Raw genomic sequence first — 18,577 nt, forward strand, 5'->3', positions numbered from 1 at the left:
AACATATTAAAACTTAAAACTGAGAAGAGAGAAGCTGCACGGACTCAGAGAGAGAGACTTCTCCACGAAAGCTCATGGAACCGGAAGTGCGGTCCAAAAGCCATTTGGACTGCACCCCCTTGGGGCGCTCTCAGAGTCCCTTTCAAAGGGGGCGGGGGAGAGGGAAGGGAAGTCCGCAAACCGGAGCCAATCCCAGTGGAGGGGGCGGGGCTCGAGCCCGCGAGACCTTCCATTTCCCGTCAACCCCCGCGCGCATGAGGCCTACTCCGGTTGCCATGGAGCGGGCGGCGGTGCTGCGCGTGAAGAGGAAGCGCGGTGGGCCTTCGCCGGCCGAGGCCCTCCTGCTGGCCTGCAAGCGGCTCCGGACCGAAGAGGGGGCTGCGTCGGCTGGAGGGGATGGCGTGGAGAAGAACCTTTTCAAGCTGGTGGCCACCGTGGCCTCCGAGGTGAGGCTGCGAAGAAGGCGCCTTTGCTGGAGGAGGAGGAGGAGGAATAAGAGGTGGCGGTGCTGGCTTCTGTGTCTAGTGCAGAGCGGGGGAGAGAGATCTTGAGGAAGGAGACTCCCTTTTTTTGCTGAGTAAATGGCCCTGGAGTAGGCCTATTCAGGCCATGGGGATTTGGTGAGTCAACGCCTCCATTGATGCAAATAGGTCTACTCTATCCCACAGTTTAGTAAATGGTTGTTAATCATAATCATTATAATCCAGCAGTTCATCGTCAGAGTAAGTCTGTTTTGTTATTATCATCATCATCACCATCACTCATTTATTAGTCCCTGTAGTCATTGGGGCTTTGGGAACAATATCAAGAAACTTCACACAGTGTTAAAAGCAGTTGCCGATCTCAGAAATCACACCATCAGAGCTACAAAAGAAAGGCAATATCAGGAACAGGGTACAGACTTGCTGATAGTTAATAGATACTTAATGCCAGGCAATGTTTTTTATAATTTTGGTTGACTAGCTGGTGTTTTTGAGCCATCATCATTTTAGAACTGCAGAGCTGGAAGGGACCCTATGAAGCATCTTGTCTAGCCTGGGTGAGGGAGGTAGGGGGGAATCAAACTCCCAACTCAAGAGACCTAAACCAGGAGATATCACAGCAGTTTGTGATCAGAGTAAGCCTATTTGAATCCATGAGACTTACAGAGGACTGGACTCGACAAATCCCCATTGATTCAGTGGGCCTGCTCTGGCATGATTTATTCTGCTAAATTTTGGGCATTAAAAGTATAGCTAAATTTAAGATAAATAGAAATGCTTGCCCCAATCTTGTGGTGGCTACTCAGATGTTGTTATAATAGATGTTCATGTGGCTTATTCTCAGGCAGCATGGGAATCACGGTTGAATTGAAGGTAGCAATCCAGGACACAATTATTTGTCAGCACATAATGCTTTGCATGCACACATTGTTGGTCACCAGGTTGCACAGAGAAGATAAAGTGCGGTGAAATTACATGTGTATACTTTTATCATGGTAATAGTAGAACTATGTATGTTATCTAGGAATCTGTATTATGGCCTTATATATATTGATTTCATGTGTAACAGCTGCAGCCGGAGCAACCAAGCTGGGAAATTATGTGGTTTCTCTCCTGTGGTCCTTATGGTTACTTTGTGTGTGTGTAAATCTGATGGAAATGGTCAGTTTCAAAAAATGAAGGATGAGTTTATGTAGAAGCATATATGCTAAGAGAACAATTCTAACACATGAATTGAACTCCCCCCCTCGCCCAGAATGAGCCTGTCCAGAAGTATGTACAAGAAGCTATTGTCAAAGAGAAGGCGGCCCAGCTCCTACGACCTTCCTTAGGAAGTGCCCAGAGAATAATGAAGGACATTCGCTCTTCCAAGCAAAGCAAAAGGCAGGAAAGCCGTTATCGTCTGGTTGCCAGCCACCGTCCAGATTTCACCGATGGAGAAAGTGCTCTGGCAGCAGAGGCAGATGCCGAGGCGTCAGATGAAAACAACCATTTGGATCGTGGTGCAAAAAAGGACACCTCTCGGAAGGAAAGTTCTGCTAACTCAGATTGCTGTGGAAAATTCCAGGTGTTGGATATGGTGCAAGAGGAGGATGTAGAACAAGACACTGGGTTGCAGGTAGGTATGGGGGCCCGGATGGTCTCTTATCCATACTAAAATGTGACAAGCCAGTGGGTATATACAAATGAAGTTGCTTGATTTAGGTGTTGAGCCAATCTTGAATTGCACTAGCCGTAGATTAGAATCCAGGCTATGTTTTAATCTTTCAAATTTGCAGGGAATAGCCAGTGACACTGCAGTTGCATGTGTTTTTATTACAGATGCTACTCTACTTATATTGATAAGAAATTTGACTCTGAGCTGATTGCTAATTATACTGTTCCCTGCTGCCTTTTATCAAGGAGGCTATGGTTTAAATCAGAATGGCAATAAATGAACATTTTTGAAAGCTTACTGGAGTCCACCAACTAATTTAAATTTGGTTAGACTTTTGACTGAGGCCATTCATTTTTAAAAGCAGAATACTCACTAGCCAGTTCCTTGTGTTAGGAGTGGTATCACATTGTTTCTATTTCTTGAGGTCTGTAAATAAAAGGGGAAATGATGAAGGAGAGTGTTTTTTACATATATTTGTAATATTCCCTCCAGCTGCTATATGTTAGTTTTATAGTCAAGAGTGTCAGGTATTCAGGTTTATCCATTGCTTTTTTGCTTTCTTTTGACACTCAGAATTCACTTTGTCGAAGAGTTTTAAGCTTTGTTTTAATGAGCTCTATATTTAATGCCAATAATACTTTCTCAATCAAACAGAAGTCAGGTGATCCAGAGGTGATTCTCTGCAATGCTGTCGAAATGATTCGTCAGCATTTAACTGTATCTGAGAATAGCAAAGCAGTGACAGACATCGCAATAGAAGAAGAGTATGTATATGACATCTACTATATGGAAACAGCCTCCCCAGGATGGATTGAAAATATTTTATCTGTACAGCCGTACACCCAGGATTATGAACTGGTAAGCCAATGATAACTACTGCCTGATAAGTGACAGAAGAGACTTAAGATTGACATCCTACATGTCCTTACTTGGAAGTAAGTCTCATTAAAATTAGTGGGTCCATATTTTAGTGCTTAATAGCTGGACATAGTGGTTTGCCTTACTGGTTCATAGCAGTATCCAGATTTTTAGGGTTCTTTCATGATGATGATGATGATAAAAACTTCCAGTGCATGCAACTTAAGGCACTTTTGATTGTTAGGGGAAAAGCTGAAGTAAAACAAACACGGACACACATTTGGACTTGAATATAGGAAACACAAAGGCAGCCAAAGTGTGTAAAATGCAAAGTTTCATACTTTGAACCAGCACTGGGCATGAGAAAGGACTCTTTGGAATGGAAGCAACAAATGTTTCCAGTGTCTAGCCATGCATAAGGGAGAATGGAACGTCAGGGGAAGGTCTTCCCTTATTTCAGCAGGCCTTATTTTGAGGGAGGGAAGATTTCCACAGGTAACCAGAAAGGCCATGTGAAACACCCTCCGCAGGTACTACATGGTTAAAGGCATAAATACTTCCACAAAACCCTTTCTTAAGTATATCAAAATAAATAGGTAAATCCATCTGATTTCCCCTTTTTCTTTCTTCTCTCTTTTTTTGGAGTAGCACATTTGTACTTGCTTGAAATCACAAAAAAGCCTTTTGATATACAGGTAGATGAAGATCGCATTCCAGAAGAAATATATGAGGATGAGGATGATGAGAACAGTGAGAACAATTGGCGCAATGACTATCCAGATGAAGATGATTTTCTTCCTGACGACAATGACGATGGTATTTGTTGTGATGGGGAAGCCACTCAACACTGCTTCCTTGTGCAATAGCATTATCAATATCATTCATAAAACCAGAAACCATTAGGCCCAGATGAGCCTGCAGCTGCTATATTACCTGACATGGACGAGTCTCTAGACAAAGAGGCAAAACCTTGATAGGCCACAAATGACTAATAGAGAAGTTTGTTGCTTCTCTGTGCTGGTAATTGAGCAAATAACTGGATATACAAGATAGCAATTCTCCCTCTTGCTAACACTACCATTGCTATAAGATACACTGGTGGCTAAGGATAATATTTCATGCATCTCATTAAGTGGACTGCAGTCCATGCACACTTGCTCCAGTATTACCTTTTAATCTTTCAGTGTCTCAAAACATATGGAACCCTCGATGCTCCAGCTATTACTTATTCCAGTTCCCACCAGTGCCATTTAGCATCTTCAGTGACCAAGGACAGCAGAAGCTGTTGTTCACCATCTGACGGGCCACCATTTCCCTATTCCTAAGTAATTAAATAACCTGAAGTACAGTGCTGCAGGCATCCTTAAAACTTCACCCAAGACCCATTATAATGCATACTTTTTTCTCTATGGTTTCAATTTTCTGTTTTCATACAGAATCGGACCGTGGAAGTGTCAGTGATGAAGACAGCGGATATGTCAGGAGAACATGGGAGAGATATCAGGCTGATGTTGTACGAGAATTTGAATATGATGGTTTGGAGGAACTGGATTCTGACTAGTTCACCAAAATCTGTCTACCTGGACTCATTCTGCAACACATGGCCTTCGGATTCCAAGGCACCATTACCTTCCCAGCATTGCCATTTATGTAGAGTGAAGGCTGTATCTTACTAGTGGAAATCCAGGTAACAGTGGTCAACTTAAGGATAAGCATAATGCTGAAATGGAATAATCTAATTACTGTTGCTGTAATTTTGTCTATAACATAGCAGTGATCTACCAAAAAAACCAAGACACTTTATTTCACTGAAAGGGTTGAAAGCTCTTTCTGAAATTCGGTACAGGATTTCAAGGAGAAAACTGTTCCTCAAAGAAAATCTGTACTTCCCAGGTTAAGTATTAGAAAACTAGAAATGCTTACTATGAAAAGAAAGCATGCTGGGGATGTGTGTCCTGAGAATTCCTTGTAAGGTCTATTTTTCCTGTTGCAAACAAATTGTCTACTGTGGATTTTAAAAGAGAGACTTGTTGCTTACACTTTGCACTTTTATTACTCTGGATTGCCAAGTAATACAATTTGTATGAACTTTAACATGTACAGTAAATTAAAGGCAGCTTTGTTGAACTGCTTCCTTGATATTTTCCTGCATGATTCTTACCTACTGATATTGCAGATAACTGGACAGTTATTATTCCTGTGAGAATAATGAAGCATATATTTTACAAGCATCAGACTAACTATGGAGTTTTAGAGAACACATACTTCCCTGAGGTGTTCTTCACTATCAATTTAAAGTTGAGCCTGCTGAAGCATAACAGGTTCCTGTATAGATACCGTATCATGGTATCTAGAACAATAGGTAACAATAAGCTGGTGTGTGCATGGCTACTTCTAACCCACCGTTTCTTTTTGTCCATAGCAATCAACAGCATTGTTAATGGTAAAGGAATATTAGGTTTGTGACACAAAACATGTGCAGGGCACCATTGCATACCAGTGGCGTAATCATATATGCAATTACTCAGAATCATGTCTCACTGTATTTACTGGGTCTTATTTTCTAAATACATTTAGATTTCAGCAAGTTTCTTAAATTTTAGAAAAGAATTGCCATAAGTTATGCACAACAGGATTTCAGCCACAGTCTTTGCATTCCTACTTAAAAGCTCTGTTAGTGCTCTTTCTCCGCTGGGCATGAGGATAACTGGCAGATTCTCTTTTACTCTACGACCACTTTCCAATTTATTGTATGCATGCATGGGTGTAGGTAGCTCAACAGAACACTACCTCTCTTTGCAAACAAAAAGCAGACCATCTAAATCAAACTGCTTTATTCCCACATAGTGGAAATTTTATTTTTCCCCTCCCCCTTCAAGTGTTTGTATACCCTGTAGATGTATAAAAGCAGACAGCATCATTCACAACTAACTGGACAAATCAGTTACTAATTCAGTCTTTTATAAAACAAAAATGGTTAACAGTATACTGGAGTGTGGTATATTTTGAGGTAAGTGCCACTTCTTCATACACTGAAGTGTAATACAAGTGTTTCAAGGGTTGTGTTACGGTTCTGTAAATGAAAAGTAAGTTTTCATCAGCAGACTAAATCTTATGAAACAGATGAAAGGTGGCATTCTGCAGAAAGGCCTGTTTAGTCTACCGTGGAACTGACAATTTAAACTCAATTGTCTTACTATTCTTTGTTTAAACAGAGTATGTCAGGGACACAAAACAAGTGCAATTTAAAAATAAGCACAGTAGTTCCCAATCAAATGGATCAGATTATAAATCCAGCTGTAACAAAATGCTAACATCTGAAGTGCAGTCACATCTGCAGAATCCTCTCTCTTACCACACAGTCCTTTGGAATTACAGGCTGAATATTTTTCCTTTAGAGAAACAGCCCTTCTCTAGGGTTGTGCCATATAATAATACAAGATTGGTTTAACTAGCCATTCTAAAGGGCAGAAACTGTCTATGGAAAGAGAATTCTAATTGGAATCATTTGGTCTTTGTATCAACAATCACATTTTTTAAAAAAATCAAACCTCAGGAAGTACGTGTCACATTACTAAGGGGCAGACTGGTGGGAATGGGCGGTGGCAGCAGTATGTCAGGATTGGAGCAGAGACAGAAATCCTCTCCTCTCCACCATGTCCTTTTACAAGCTCCTTGTTTTTAAGAGCCTGACTAGAGAGAGGCAAGAGAGGCTTAGCTAGCTACACTGTTAAAACAAAGTACCTAGCTGTCTCTGAGGGTGGCTGCAAAAGGAAATACAGGCTCCACTAAGAGGAGTGGGTGAACCTTGCCCAGAACTGCTTTTTCAATACACATTTACTTTCTTTTCATGGCCCTGACAGCAACCAAGAGCCTGGTCCCACTGCTTCAGTGCTGGCTGTACACCTCAGAAAGCTGCACTGGTACCACCACAGGGAAAAAGCTTATGGTGAGTCCCTACAGGCAGGCTACCACCAGCATGCTAACTGCTATTAATGCTGTTAGGAATGATGTTTGGGGAGGCACAGAGATGTGATGCCTCTGTGCAGAGAACTGGTTTCTAGTGCATCTGCTGCAGGTAGGTTGGGAAAATTACACTGGAAAGCCACTGTGACACAAGAATTTGCAAGAGTAAATCATATATACAAGGTGAAGATTTTTTGTGGCTATTGTTTTTCAATAAAAACTTATGTTTTCCATATGTATAGTGCAAACATCTCCTTTGCATCAGACACCTCTAGGAAAAAAATGTGCAAATTTTCTTCATGACATGCACATAAGATCATAAATACAAACAGTTGCTTGGAAGGACCTCTTTTTCCCATAGTTAGAGATGAGGCTAAGGCCAATCACTGTACTGCAAAAGCAATTGTCCTACATGAAGTCCCCACCAAAATAGTGCTAGGGTAGCAAGTACATAATATAATTTGAGCTCTCCAAAACAAAAACTGACCAGTTTTTCCTTCAGCATAAAAGTCTACATTCATTGTAACTATTCAGTAGCAGTTTCACATGAAGGATATGAGGGCAACAGCCGTAGAACATTAATTGCTATCCAGTTTGCCTTTCATGTAGATGAAGACGTTTATTCTTAAGGGTGAACATGCAGCATTCTCTTTTATGCCACATTCAAGCCCTCTTAATGCAACAATGCCATGAATTCCAGTCCAACCAGGTCGGCCCCACATAAATAACGAAAGTGTTATAATGGAAAGATTGTTGGAGACTTCTAAATTCCAGGAGCTTGGGAACGAGGTGGCTTGTCATGTCAACTTATCTGATACCTGAGCTCTTTGATTAAGACACTCAGTTTCACTGCTATGAATCATGATCTTTAGACAAAAATCCTGATGGGTTCTATGTCCGAGAGGACTGGCCTTTTTACAAATAACTCCTAGATCATGACATGATCTGTCAAAATTCCCAATTTAATAAGAACTCCAGAATCCAGTGGTGCTTTCTGACAGATCACGATCTCTTGAGCCGTCAGTTTACCTTTCTAGCCACTTCTGCATTCTTTATAAAGACTTGGTTTCTAATTTTTCTTCATAAGCATCTATGTCTGTCAGAACACAGTAACAAAGCAGTTGAGTAACTCGTGTGACAGCACCTAAATGAAAGGGAAAATATAAGTTGAACAAGGCAGTTACCAAAGTAATACCAACTCAAACTCAAAACAACAGAAACAGGACAAATCATGGTAAGTTCAAATAAACACAGATTTATTTCTGGTACGCATCAACTGCCAATCAAGAGACAATGGTTTCTCTAGACGTTTAATAAATACAGCTACTAATGTGCTGATAATGAGATTATAACTGGTAAAACAAGAACTATGCTTGAGGAAAGCAGAAATATACAAACACACTTGTTCTGTCTCACTAAAATGGTTTCTAGCAAAGATAGACAAGATTCATCGAAATGCAATTTATGTTTACTGATAAGAGATGAAAAGTGCAAAAAATCACAAAATACTAAAGGTACTAGAAGAGACTAAATCAGAATGATGTATATAGGTCACAGACTTCAATTCTGAATCCTCCATCTTTAAAAAAAGCAAGTTACAGCACACTAAGAAGATGGCAAAGATACCTATCGATGTGCTAAGTTGTTATTACTGATATATGGAACACTGAAACATAGAATCTGAATTGATAAAATACAGGATAAAATGCACCATGATCTTTCTGAGTACCTACCTAAGCTCCACCATCTTGATAATTTCTGAGAACAAAATTCCTCTGAATAATTTTAATTTTAGCTACTGATAAATATACTAAATTTAGCAAATCAAAGAGCCCTTGTGAGCAGAGTATATGAATCTTCCAGTGGAATACAGGAATATCCCTGTAAGGACACACTGCGGACAATGGTAAATCTGTGTGCATCTTGATCCCTGCCTTTTCCCATAAACCCTTCCAAGACTTCTCTGCTCAGTCAAGCTCAAAGGTCACATGACTTGACCAAAAAGGGGGAAGGCCCCACGTATGAAAGGTGCATCCCCAAAGCAGTTGTTATACTTCCTGAGAGAATACATTGAGGGACAGTAGTGAAGAGTCCAGCAGACAGGTAGAGAACTATGGTCATAATGTTTCTATTTGTACTCTGAAACATTTCTGCAACTGTCTAACCTGAACTGAGAACATAATATATTTTGCCACTAACTGCAGCTGTTTCAGAACAGCACCATCACTTAAAATTTCTTCAGAGTTTTACACCTTTATGACCTTCTGGAAAACATGTTCTTAGAAGAAACTAACAGTACTCCTGTTCCTGTTTACTGCAAAAAATGCAGAAAACAGCAACCAATTTTCTTCTTTTTCACAGTGATTGTCACATGGCTAACCTACTGCCTACAAGAGTAATTTCCGTAGTTCTACTGTTCCTTTATTAATGGTGTTCTTTAACATTCCTTTTTAAAAACTTACCTACTATTTTGCTGATAATGGGAGGTCGTTTGGAAACAGGCAAGGAGACTCCCATGAAGTAGACTGGAATTCCAGAAAGTGCAATGCCAATGCCAATCAGAGAGTTAATGGTGTCGCTATAAAGTGGCACAATCACCAGAAAAACTGAGCATATACAAAAGACTATTGGGAAAAAGAGGCTCAGCTGTAAAAGAGGAAATGTGGACACGGAATAAGTAACTAGAATTAAATATTGCAAGCAACACTCTGAATTTTTTTTTTTTTTTACTTCTTTCATGGTCATTCTTTCTGGCAACAACCTTCTGCTCATTCTAAATGTTTACTGGACCCAACACGCTAAGGCTGCTAAAGTAACATCTGCTTTACAAAGAATGGTGTACCCTGTCTAAGAAATTGTGTGTATGTTTGTGTACATGTATACACACACACACACACACACACATATTATAGTCACCTTGAGTGGCCTGGGGCGGTCTGGTTGCTTCCAACGGAGGTAGAGCTGCCCAGCAATTGATAATCCCACAAAGAACCAGTAACTGAAGCTGAAGTAGTTAATAAGCTGGAAGACATCTTCAACAGTCAAGTATATGAGGGACATAGTACACTGTTAGGAAAGATAAGAGAACACTGTGAAAATTTCCAAGACAGGTATTTTTCCAGTCTCTGTGTCACTAGCTGCACTCTCAGAATTCGTACTAATGCAAGCTCTTCTGGCATAGTAAGATGTCTGTGATTTGAATAGAAACCAGACGATAAACTAACCAGAGAGGGCTTCGTTTCCTAGATTGCACTACAATCCTCCATACTGTCTAAAAACTCTCTTTTAAAGGCTAACTCTGCATACTTTGAAATAACAAAGACCTCCTTAGTAACTGCTCCACAATAAGATGACATCCATTTTCCTAGCAGCCTCACTTCCCCATGTGTTTATAAATGCTTATTGACTCTCTCTCTCCCCCCCCCCCCGTATCGTATTAATGCTATTTGTTTAATGAGTATATCTTGACCACCTCGGGTGCAGTTTCCTTTATGTAAAGGCAACATACAAATTATATCCTATATTGGTTTAAGCTAGCACTGGAAGCAGACAAGAAGATGCCGCAATTAAGTTTTGCATTTTACGAACAGAGCAAGTTACAAAATTTTAGAAATTCTATCAGCTCTGCCCATCATCCTCATGAAAAGGATTTTGAAGCTGTGGAGAAAGTGAACATTCTTCCATTTCAACAGAGGCATAATAGGTATCACTAAAAGGTTTATCCGCCTTCCTCATTAGATAGATTCACGACAGAGACATCTTTATGGAAGAGCAACATCAAATAACTCACATTAAAAAGAAGTGCGGGAACTGGCGTAAACCTCCCTATATGTATCATTGACAAGAGGTCAGGCAGGTGACCCTCCCGGGATCCAACAAAGAACAATCTAGAAAAAAAAGTGACAGGTTCCACAGCTCACACCTGAACTAAAGGTACCGTTTCCCTGAAAATAAGACCTAACCTGAAAATAAGCCCTAGTATGATTTTCCAGGATGCTCGTAATATAAACCCTACCCCAAAAATAAGACCTAGTTGAGTGAAACTCCGCCCTTCACCCTTATGCAGCAACGAGAAGATGACGTGACTGCATTTGAATAAATGTAGATGGTTGTACATTGGGGGGGGGAACATCCCCTGAAAATAAACCCTAATGCATTTTTGGAGGAAAAATTAATGTAAGACCCTGTCTTATTTTCGGGGAAACACAGTAAGATCAGCACCCAAGATATCCCTCCATGGTTTGTGTTAAAGCTAAAGTTTTCTGATCTGAAGGAACAGACAGAAACAGCCAATAACCTTGATGCGTTCTGTGTAATTGTGAACTATTCAGGCATCGCCTAGTGATTTCTTGCCTTATTTTTATACAAAAGAGCATTCAAATGGTGTGTTGCCATTTGTTGTCCTGAGCAAACAGATGTGTGTGTGCAAGCAAGGCCTATAAGAAGCATGGGAAGAAAAGGGATTTTACATTCAGCCCTCCCAATTCTGTTTTCAGACCCAGCCAAGGATTCCAAATCTGTTTGGTACTCATCGTGTTTTCTCTTCAGTTCACCCATTTCGTACCTATTATTTCCTCTGTTCTTTTCTGACATTCCATAGAAATATTTCAAAAGAATCCAAACATGTTATTTTTGTACCTAAAATTTCATCAGACGATAAACTAACCAGATAACTATACATGCAAGTGTTTACAGAAGGATCGCCCAAAATACATGTAAGAAAAAGAGGCAATTTTCAAGGTGACTAATGCTTTGGAAATAAAAATATTTGTTTGGATTAGTTTGTTACAAAATATTTCTAGTTAACAAACACGCCTGCCAATTAAAATCAAATGTATAATTTTCAATATATGAAATTAGAAATACTTTACCTTGATGATGCCATAATAGATGCATTGAGTCCACCAAAACAAGACAAGGCTACAGCAGTTGGAATTGTCCAGCTGAAACTGCCGAATACCTCCTCAGCAAATGTCTAATAAAGGGGGGGGGGGGGAGGAAAAATAGAGTATGTTGAATATACACCCAAACAAAGTAACAGCTTAGTGTAAAACACCTTCAAGAAATGCTTAACCAGTAACACTGAGTGAGAACAAGTGATTAACAAAAAGTACGGAAAAGATTTGTGCCCAGTTCTGAAGTTCGGCTCCAGTCAAACTGAGTTTCAGTGAGCAATTCAATTTGAAATTACTACTTAGAAAGCTAAAGGCAGTCTGCAGTATGATTCATCTTTTCTTCCTCATGTAGGCACTATGCTGTATATCAAATTATAAAAAAGATAATAAAGTAGACTGGGTCCATGGCAGCACTGAGTGAAATGATTCAATGAATACTTGGCTTTTAGATGCTCAAGATAAAGAGGCAGCAGCTTGTTTGTCCAAGTGTCTCAGAAAGTAATACGCCCTCCTGTCCCAACTATTTTTATTGAGACTTTTTATTGTGCTCTATACTTTCTTGATTATTACCCTTATTCTTTACTGCTGCTGTCATCTCCTCAGTAACACCCAAGATAGTCCCCTTTTCTCCAAAACCAAGTGGAACATTTTATATTCTCAAACAACTGTGGGTAGAAAAAGGTCTGTCAGTATCACTGTATTTCTCTCATGTCATTGTTCTTCACAGAGAGAGCATGTAAAGCAGTATGCCTGCACTGTCACATCTTCTATTGGAAGTGCTTTGCAGGAAGGCCACTATACACCATTACAGAATTTAAAAACCAGGAGAAAATCCAAATTGTGCCAGTACAGATATAAACTGGCCTCTTCCAAGCCATATCTGCAGACTGAAACTGGGGACTAACCAGTTAGATGTCTACCCCTTTCCTCCACCGCGAACATTTTTTTCACTGCTGTTCCCAGTGTTAACCACAGTGTGGAGTTACAAGTGCAGTGTCATCATGCAATTCATATCAAAGACTGAACGAATTATCTGAAGTGAATTTGCAAACCATGGTTATGAAACACAAGGTTAGATTTGTGTCTTTAGGAGAAAAGGGGAGGAGAGACACCGATTCAGAAAAGGAAGATGAAAGCCAGTACTGTATACCACTGAGACTAGCTCCCAAACCATGGTTCACAGGGAACTTCCAGTATATTTGCACACTGGGAGAAGATACTGTATTGGGCTAGTACAGACACAAGGAAAACTATAACTTAGCTATCATGTCCAAGTCACAGAATCTGAGGAAGCCTGAAGAGTAAGAAGCATTAAAATATTTCAGTCATTTACACTATGATTTGACAAGTCCAGGAATGCAACCTCTCCTGAACCGAGGCCAGAAAGTAGTAAAAAAATGGAGTAAGTGGATTAATAAAGAAATCTGATTAAGGCTAAAGCCCCAATAACCCTTCTAATTAGAAAGATTAAATCACAAATAAGCACACACATCTGCAAATTTCACCTTAACAGCAGCCAAAACCACCAGACAGATATTAATGAAATGGGAAGGAAGGCATGGGATGCCAGGAGTTTCTGACTGAGTCTTTGAGTCTGAAACAGTTATACTTGGAACACTATCCTAGATTAATTTCACTACAATAATCAAGCTGTGAAAAAAATTAAGAACTTTGTTTTAAAACATAATTTGAAGAACTCAGTTGTAGTTTTGGAAGAGGTAGCTGTGTTAGTCTGTGCAAGCGTAACAGACAAAATCCAAAGAAACAAAGGGAAGGAGATTTTATTTGCGAACGTGTAAACAAACATATGCAAGATAAGAACATATTCTCCCAATATTTTGAACACTGGTTCATAACCAGGTTCCAGGTTTCTAATAGATTGTATTTCATTACACTCAATACAGCAACCCCACACATCTGTTCCTCATCGCTTCCCAAGCACTTTCCAGTAAAATAAGCCATAAAACAAAAGCAAATGTATTGTGGCACCTTTAACATTTATTTCTGATTGACCTGTCATGGATAACAATCCAATTCTAAAGGCATCTCAGTACCTCCTGTCCTGTTGTTGCTGAAGTAAGACTAGCGTGGCTGCCTTTGGTAAACTACAGCAGGTCACACCCAACATCCTTGTGTTCAAAGTTTCTCATCTCAAAAAGCAGTCTACCAGGAGTGATTGGATAAGTTAGCAGATAGCCCTGATCATCATTACCAGGTTCAGTAATGGGCTGGACAGCACACACTATTTGACGCAGCATCCCTTGCCAATACACTTTATCCAGGGTTCAATCAGCTCAAAGCTAGAACATGCTAGTAGTGGCTGTTCCGCTTGAGTAAAGGCATACCCCAGACCTCGTGCATCACAAATATGACAACACTTTCATATCAAGAAATTCTTTACAGTATAAGTGACCAATATTGTGAGCCTTAAGCCACAGCCAGGGCAAAGATTGTGATTACAACCGTTCCCCTTAATTTTCACTGGCCAGTATCCTACAACTAACTCTAAGGAAGAGCAAGCCCGCTGAATCAAAGTTTGAATGACAATGTGTGTAAATCCTGTTGAATCAATGGATCTATTCTAGTTGGAACTAACTAAACTGTGAAAGTGATCTGAACTACAAGTCATGACTCAAGTCTAAGTCCGACTGATTCTGGTAATTAAAACTGAGCTTTGGGGAAAATGCAGCTTTGCCAGTTAATCACCACATTATTTATATAAAGTTCCAAAATACATTTCTAAAGAATGTTGATCTGGCTTAGCTGTCAAGTGACTTAGGTCTAATTAATTATCTAATCCCCCTTGGTGCTGAACTTGAAAAGTACAGAAAACCAGGAATAATGAGCCCAAACTGTAGATCGTATAGATACTGAAGCACCAGAACCTCAGAAAGGATCTGAATTTCCTCAAAGAGACAGGCATACTAAGTGAAATACTCAAATATATGTCTGTATCAGACTTACCACAGCCACTGCATCACTGGAAAGGATAGCATTAATATCCAACACTGTATAGTAAGCTATGTTGGTCAAGATGTAGATAATAGTCACAATTGGCATAGATATAGCAATAGCCAAAGGCAGGTTCCTGGTTCAACAAAAAATAAAAACAATGAACAACTTAGAAGTTACCATGGCATACATGCTTGAAATTTGGTATATCGGCTACTTACAATTACATTTAGACTGTAGATTCCTAGGAAAACTAAGATTCCCAATACAGCAGGTTAATTGAGTGGGGATTTCAACTTAGACAAGGTTTATCATCTTAGTGACAACTCAAACTAACACAGAGCAGAAGGGTTAGAGTGCATATTTGTGTATCTATGCCATCCCCCAACAGTTCTCACATTAACTCTCAGAAAACTATGATGAATTTAAATTGACAAATTTGGAAATATTTCTAAAATTTCCTAGAACAGAACTACATGCAGCTTTAATTTATAACTCAATATTACTTACTTAGATTACAAAATCTAGTTGTGTATGGCTCTGCTGTGTCATTCCCGCAAGTTGGAAACCATACACATTTTCCTAGAGCTAGCTGAGCTTTCTTTTAACAAGCTGCTCTTAAACTTCATAATCTTGTTGTTTGTTCGTTATACTGTTAGGGTCGAATGCAGTTAACGTGAGTGAAAAATGTTTCCCCAGTTACTGAGGACTTGATTAGATGGGGAAATTTGGAACAATTTAGATCACATTTAGAAGATTCTTATTTTCATGTGGTCTATTTTATTTTGCACTTGAGTGATTCTTCCATTCATACAAGAGTCTTCTTCTGAGGAGCCTCATGGCACAGTGGTTAACCTGCAGTACTACAGCCAAAACTCTGCTGACAACCCAGGTTCAATCCCAGATACTGTAGCTGGCTCAAGGTTCACCCAGCCATCCATCCTTCCAAAGTTGGTAAATTGAGTACGAAGCTTGCGGAGGGTATGGGCAATGTGTTGCCTGCATAATTAAATTGTAAACCACCCAGAGAGTACTTTGATCACTATGGGGTGGTATATAAGCAGCACAATTGGCTTTTGCTTTTTTTCTCTCTTTTGAGAAGAATCCAGACAAAATACCAGATCATTTAAAATTATTTGACACCCTCTCCCCCACTTCTATCCTTGCCTTTTGATGCAGCTGTCATTCCACAGGTCACAAAACTCCCCCTTTTAAAAAAAATTAGCAAGTGGCAGTACGCTATAGCAAGACATCAACCTAGCATGGATATTGCCTTATATCAGAAATAACACTGCATGACTTAGGAAAATATTTTTAAAAAATTGTGAGGAGAGGAAAATAGTGGTAATAGAGGAGAGGGTCTCTCCGCTGTCCTTTCTATTGTCGCAACCCAATACATATGTCAGAAGGTTGTCACTGAAGAGAATGCTGCCCACAGTTCTATTTGGAAGTGAACACAGACTGCAGAACAGGATAATCAGGAACACTCCCAACTGAACCAAATAAACTACAGCCCCAACACTGTGCCAGAAAGGAGTGGAACAGCTCACAAAAGGGGCAGGAAGGGTTGCTCTTGCTTAAAATACTCCCGGTCACTGGAAAATACTGCAAACCAAACTATATCAAAAGTGAACCAAAAATGAGCTATATGTTCATCTGATAGCCCATTGAGTCCCATCAGCTCAGAACAAATGTTCAGTGACAACCCCTTGTGAGCAACTTCAAAAATATCTAATGAAGCAATAGCTTCATTATGCTTTTACCTTTCTGGATTTTTTATTTCTTCAGTTACAAAATTGAGGGTGTCCCAACCTGAGTAAGAGAACAAGGCAGAATAAAGTGCAAGAGAAATGCCTCCGAGGTTCCAAGATGATCCCTCAAAAGAATCCTGAAAGTGTTGTGAGTATCCTGTGTATCAAGGAGAAGCAGGGAAACCATATTAGGACATACAGGATGAAAACTTGTTACTCTATAAACATGACTGGGAAATGAGCCAAAAAGAATGAAACAGAGTCTCAAGTTCTTTTAAGTAGACCACAAAGTCTGCTGTTATACAGCATACAACAAAATAAAAGGGATGGGTGTTCACATGTTACATACTGAGACATACTTACGAAAACATATTGAACTGACACAGTCCATCCACTCTACCAATTCATTCCACTGCACGTATAGGCTACACCCTCTATCTTTACCCAGCAGTCTGCCTTTTAAAGCCATGAGCATCCCTGATTTCCAAGAAAGCTCGGCTCTCTTTTTCTCCACTACTGTACCAGTTTTAGCTCAGACTAAATACTTACAATAATTGTCTTACGTTAATTTCTTCTTTGCCATTTTCATTATAAATGATTATCAATTATCGTTATCATGTAGTAACAGATAATTGCAAAGAAAAACAGATCATCATTGTCCGAACATTAACTCCTCTTGAATCATCTAAACAACTCATCTTATGGAAAAGCGAAAACAGCCAAACACAAAAAGAGCAGGACACTAAGATCATAACCGCTTGTTCAAGTTTCCTCTGGAAAAATGATGGCATCAATAATACCAACATCCCCTGCTATACAAGAGCCTGCAGGGTATTGACTAAAGGTTCTCCCTGTACAATTATTCCCAAAGGTATATGTCTATTTTAACACCTCGATAGGGGACTTCAATGGAAATGTGCATAAAGAAAGCATACTCTAAATCAAGACCTACTTCTGCTTCTACCCTCTACATACAAGGTCTTCACCAACCTTTAATTACTATTCATTTCTCTTCATAAAGGATGTATGTATATATGTATGTTCATTTGTAGACTGCCTTTCTCTTGAAGAGGGGACTCAAGTATACTTGAGCAGTATGAGCTTACACGGTTACAGTCGTCTAGAAACAAACGAAAGTAGTATTGAAGTACAGAGAAAGGAATAGGTGATGGGGCTGATCAATACAGGCAAGTGAGAAAGCATCTTTACTTGTAGTACTTAACATGAACCCAAAGAAGTATTCTGCTTCTTGTGTTTCATGACACTGTGTTTGATACTAAAAATACTTTTCCTGTGGGGTCAGCACAACTTCAGTTTTTTCAATGAGATACTTTACCTGGAAGTAAGTGTACTATGATTTCAGGGACAGGACAAACTAGGGTGCTCTTAAAATGAGATTAGGAGTGCAATCCTAACTAGCAAAGACAGTTGAGAGCCAGCTGAGCTGACACTAACCCAGCAAAGTCTAGGAATGTTGGAGAGATGATACATTAATAGACTATGACCGGTCTCCATTACAAAAATTATCAATACTGTCTGATTTTGTATTTTTCTTTGAATTTCAAGCTGGCTAAAAGAAGCTTTACAAACCAGTCTTTCAAATTACTATGGTTTTATTTTATATAAATTTCAGAAACAATGCCATGACATCTCTGTTACAAAATTAAGATGGCATTTTTTATTTATTTATTTATTTATTGAATTTATACCCCGCCCATTTAGTCAACTGACTACTCTGGGTGGCTAAGAACATATAAAATAATCAATTTAAAATATAGGAACAAGGCAACACATCAATAGACAATACACATGTGTGCATGTCCTGCTAATTTGATTCATTTTACCCCTTGAATTAATCAATTCTTTGTTCCTCATTCCAACTTATAGTCACCCTCCCAGGATTTTGTCAGGCATAAAATAATTGGAAATAGCTTACTAGCCCTTTCCTTCAGTAGCACTCTGGGATTGTGCAGCTTGCCCAAGATCACACAGGTGGCAAGGTACTCATGCATACAT

The 18,577-nt window shown here is 39.5% G+C and overlaps 2 protein-coding genes across 5 annotated transcripts in view; one reads left to right on the forward strand and one right to left on the reverse strand.

The window, feature by feature from the left end:
- The first annotated feature begins 230 nt into the window (after window positions 1-230).
- On the forward strand, window positions 231-5,129 carry SLC7A6OS (solute carrier family 7 member 6 opposite strand). The gene is made up of 5 exons (XM_020805733.3): window positions 231-446; window positions 1,738-2,100; window positions 2,794-2,997; window positions 3,693-3,813; window positions 4,434-5,129. The coding sequence occupies exons 1-5, from the start codon at window positions 255-257 to the stop codon at window positions 4,556-4,558; spliced, it is 1,005 nt and encodes a 334-aa protein (XP_020661392.3). The 5' UTR covers window positions 231-254; the 3' UTR covers window positions 4,559-5,129.
- SLC7A6 (solute carrier family 7 member 6) overlaps window positions 5,025-18,577 on the reverse strand; it is a 43,856-nt gene continuing 30,303 nt past the window's right edge. For 2 of the 4 annotated variants that reach the window (XM_020805728.3, XM_020805724.3), the window contains exons 4-10: window positions 16,574-16,718; window positions 14,823-14,946; window positions 11,835-11,938; window positions 10,754-10,850; window positions 9,880-10,029; window positions 9,426-9,609; window positions 5,025-8,107 (exon numbers count right to left, since the gene is read on the reverse strand). In XM_020805728.3, the coding sequence (XP_020661387.1) occupies window positions 8,016-8,107; window positions 9,426-9,609; window positions 9,880-10,029; window positions 10,754-10,850; window positions 11,835-11,938; window positions 14,823-14,946; window positions 16,574-16,718 (896 nt within the window). In that variant the 3' untranslated portion in view covers window positions 5,025-8,015. The remainder of the gene's footprint in view (window positions 8,108-9,425; window positions 9,610-9,879; window positions 10,030-10,753; window positions 10,851-11,834; window positions 11,939-14,822; window positions 14,947-16,573; window positions 16,719-18,577) is intronic. The other 2 variants (XM_072980514.2, XM_078380517.1) reach the window with 1 other exon arrangement.

Source organism: Pogona vitticeps, chromosome 10 (assembly GCF_051106095.1).
Source record: "Pogona vitticeps strain Pit_001003342236 chromosome 10, PviZW2.1, whole genome shotgun sequence".
Lineage (NCBI taxonomy): Eukaryota > Metazoa > Chordata > Lepidosauria > Squamata > Agamidae > Pogona > Pogona vitticeps.

Excerpts from the sequence above, each read along its gene's own strand:
- SLC7A6OS (XM_020805733.3), top strand. The coding sequence starts at position 255 with ATGAGGCCTACTCCGGTTGCCATGGAGCGGGCGGCGGTGCTGCGCGTG. Across the intron at positions 2,101-2,793 it reads AACAAGACACTGGGTTGCAG|AAGTCAGGTGATCCAGAGGT; the intron begins GTAGGTATGGGG and ends TCAATCAAACAG. Across the intron at positions 3,814-4,433 it reads TCCTGACGACAATGACGATG|AATCGGACCGTGGAAGTGTC; the intron begins GTATTTGTTGTG and ends GTTTTCATACAG.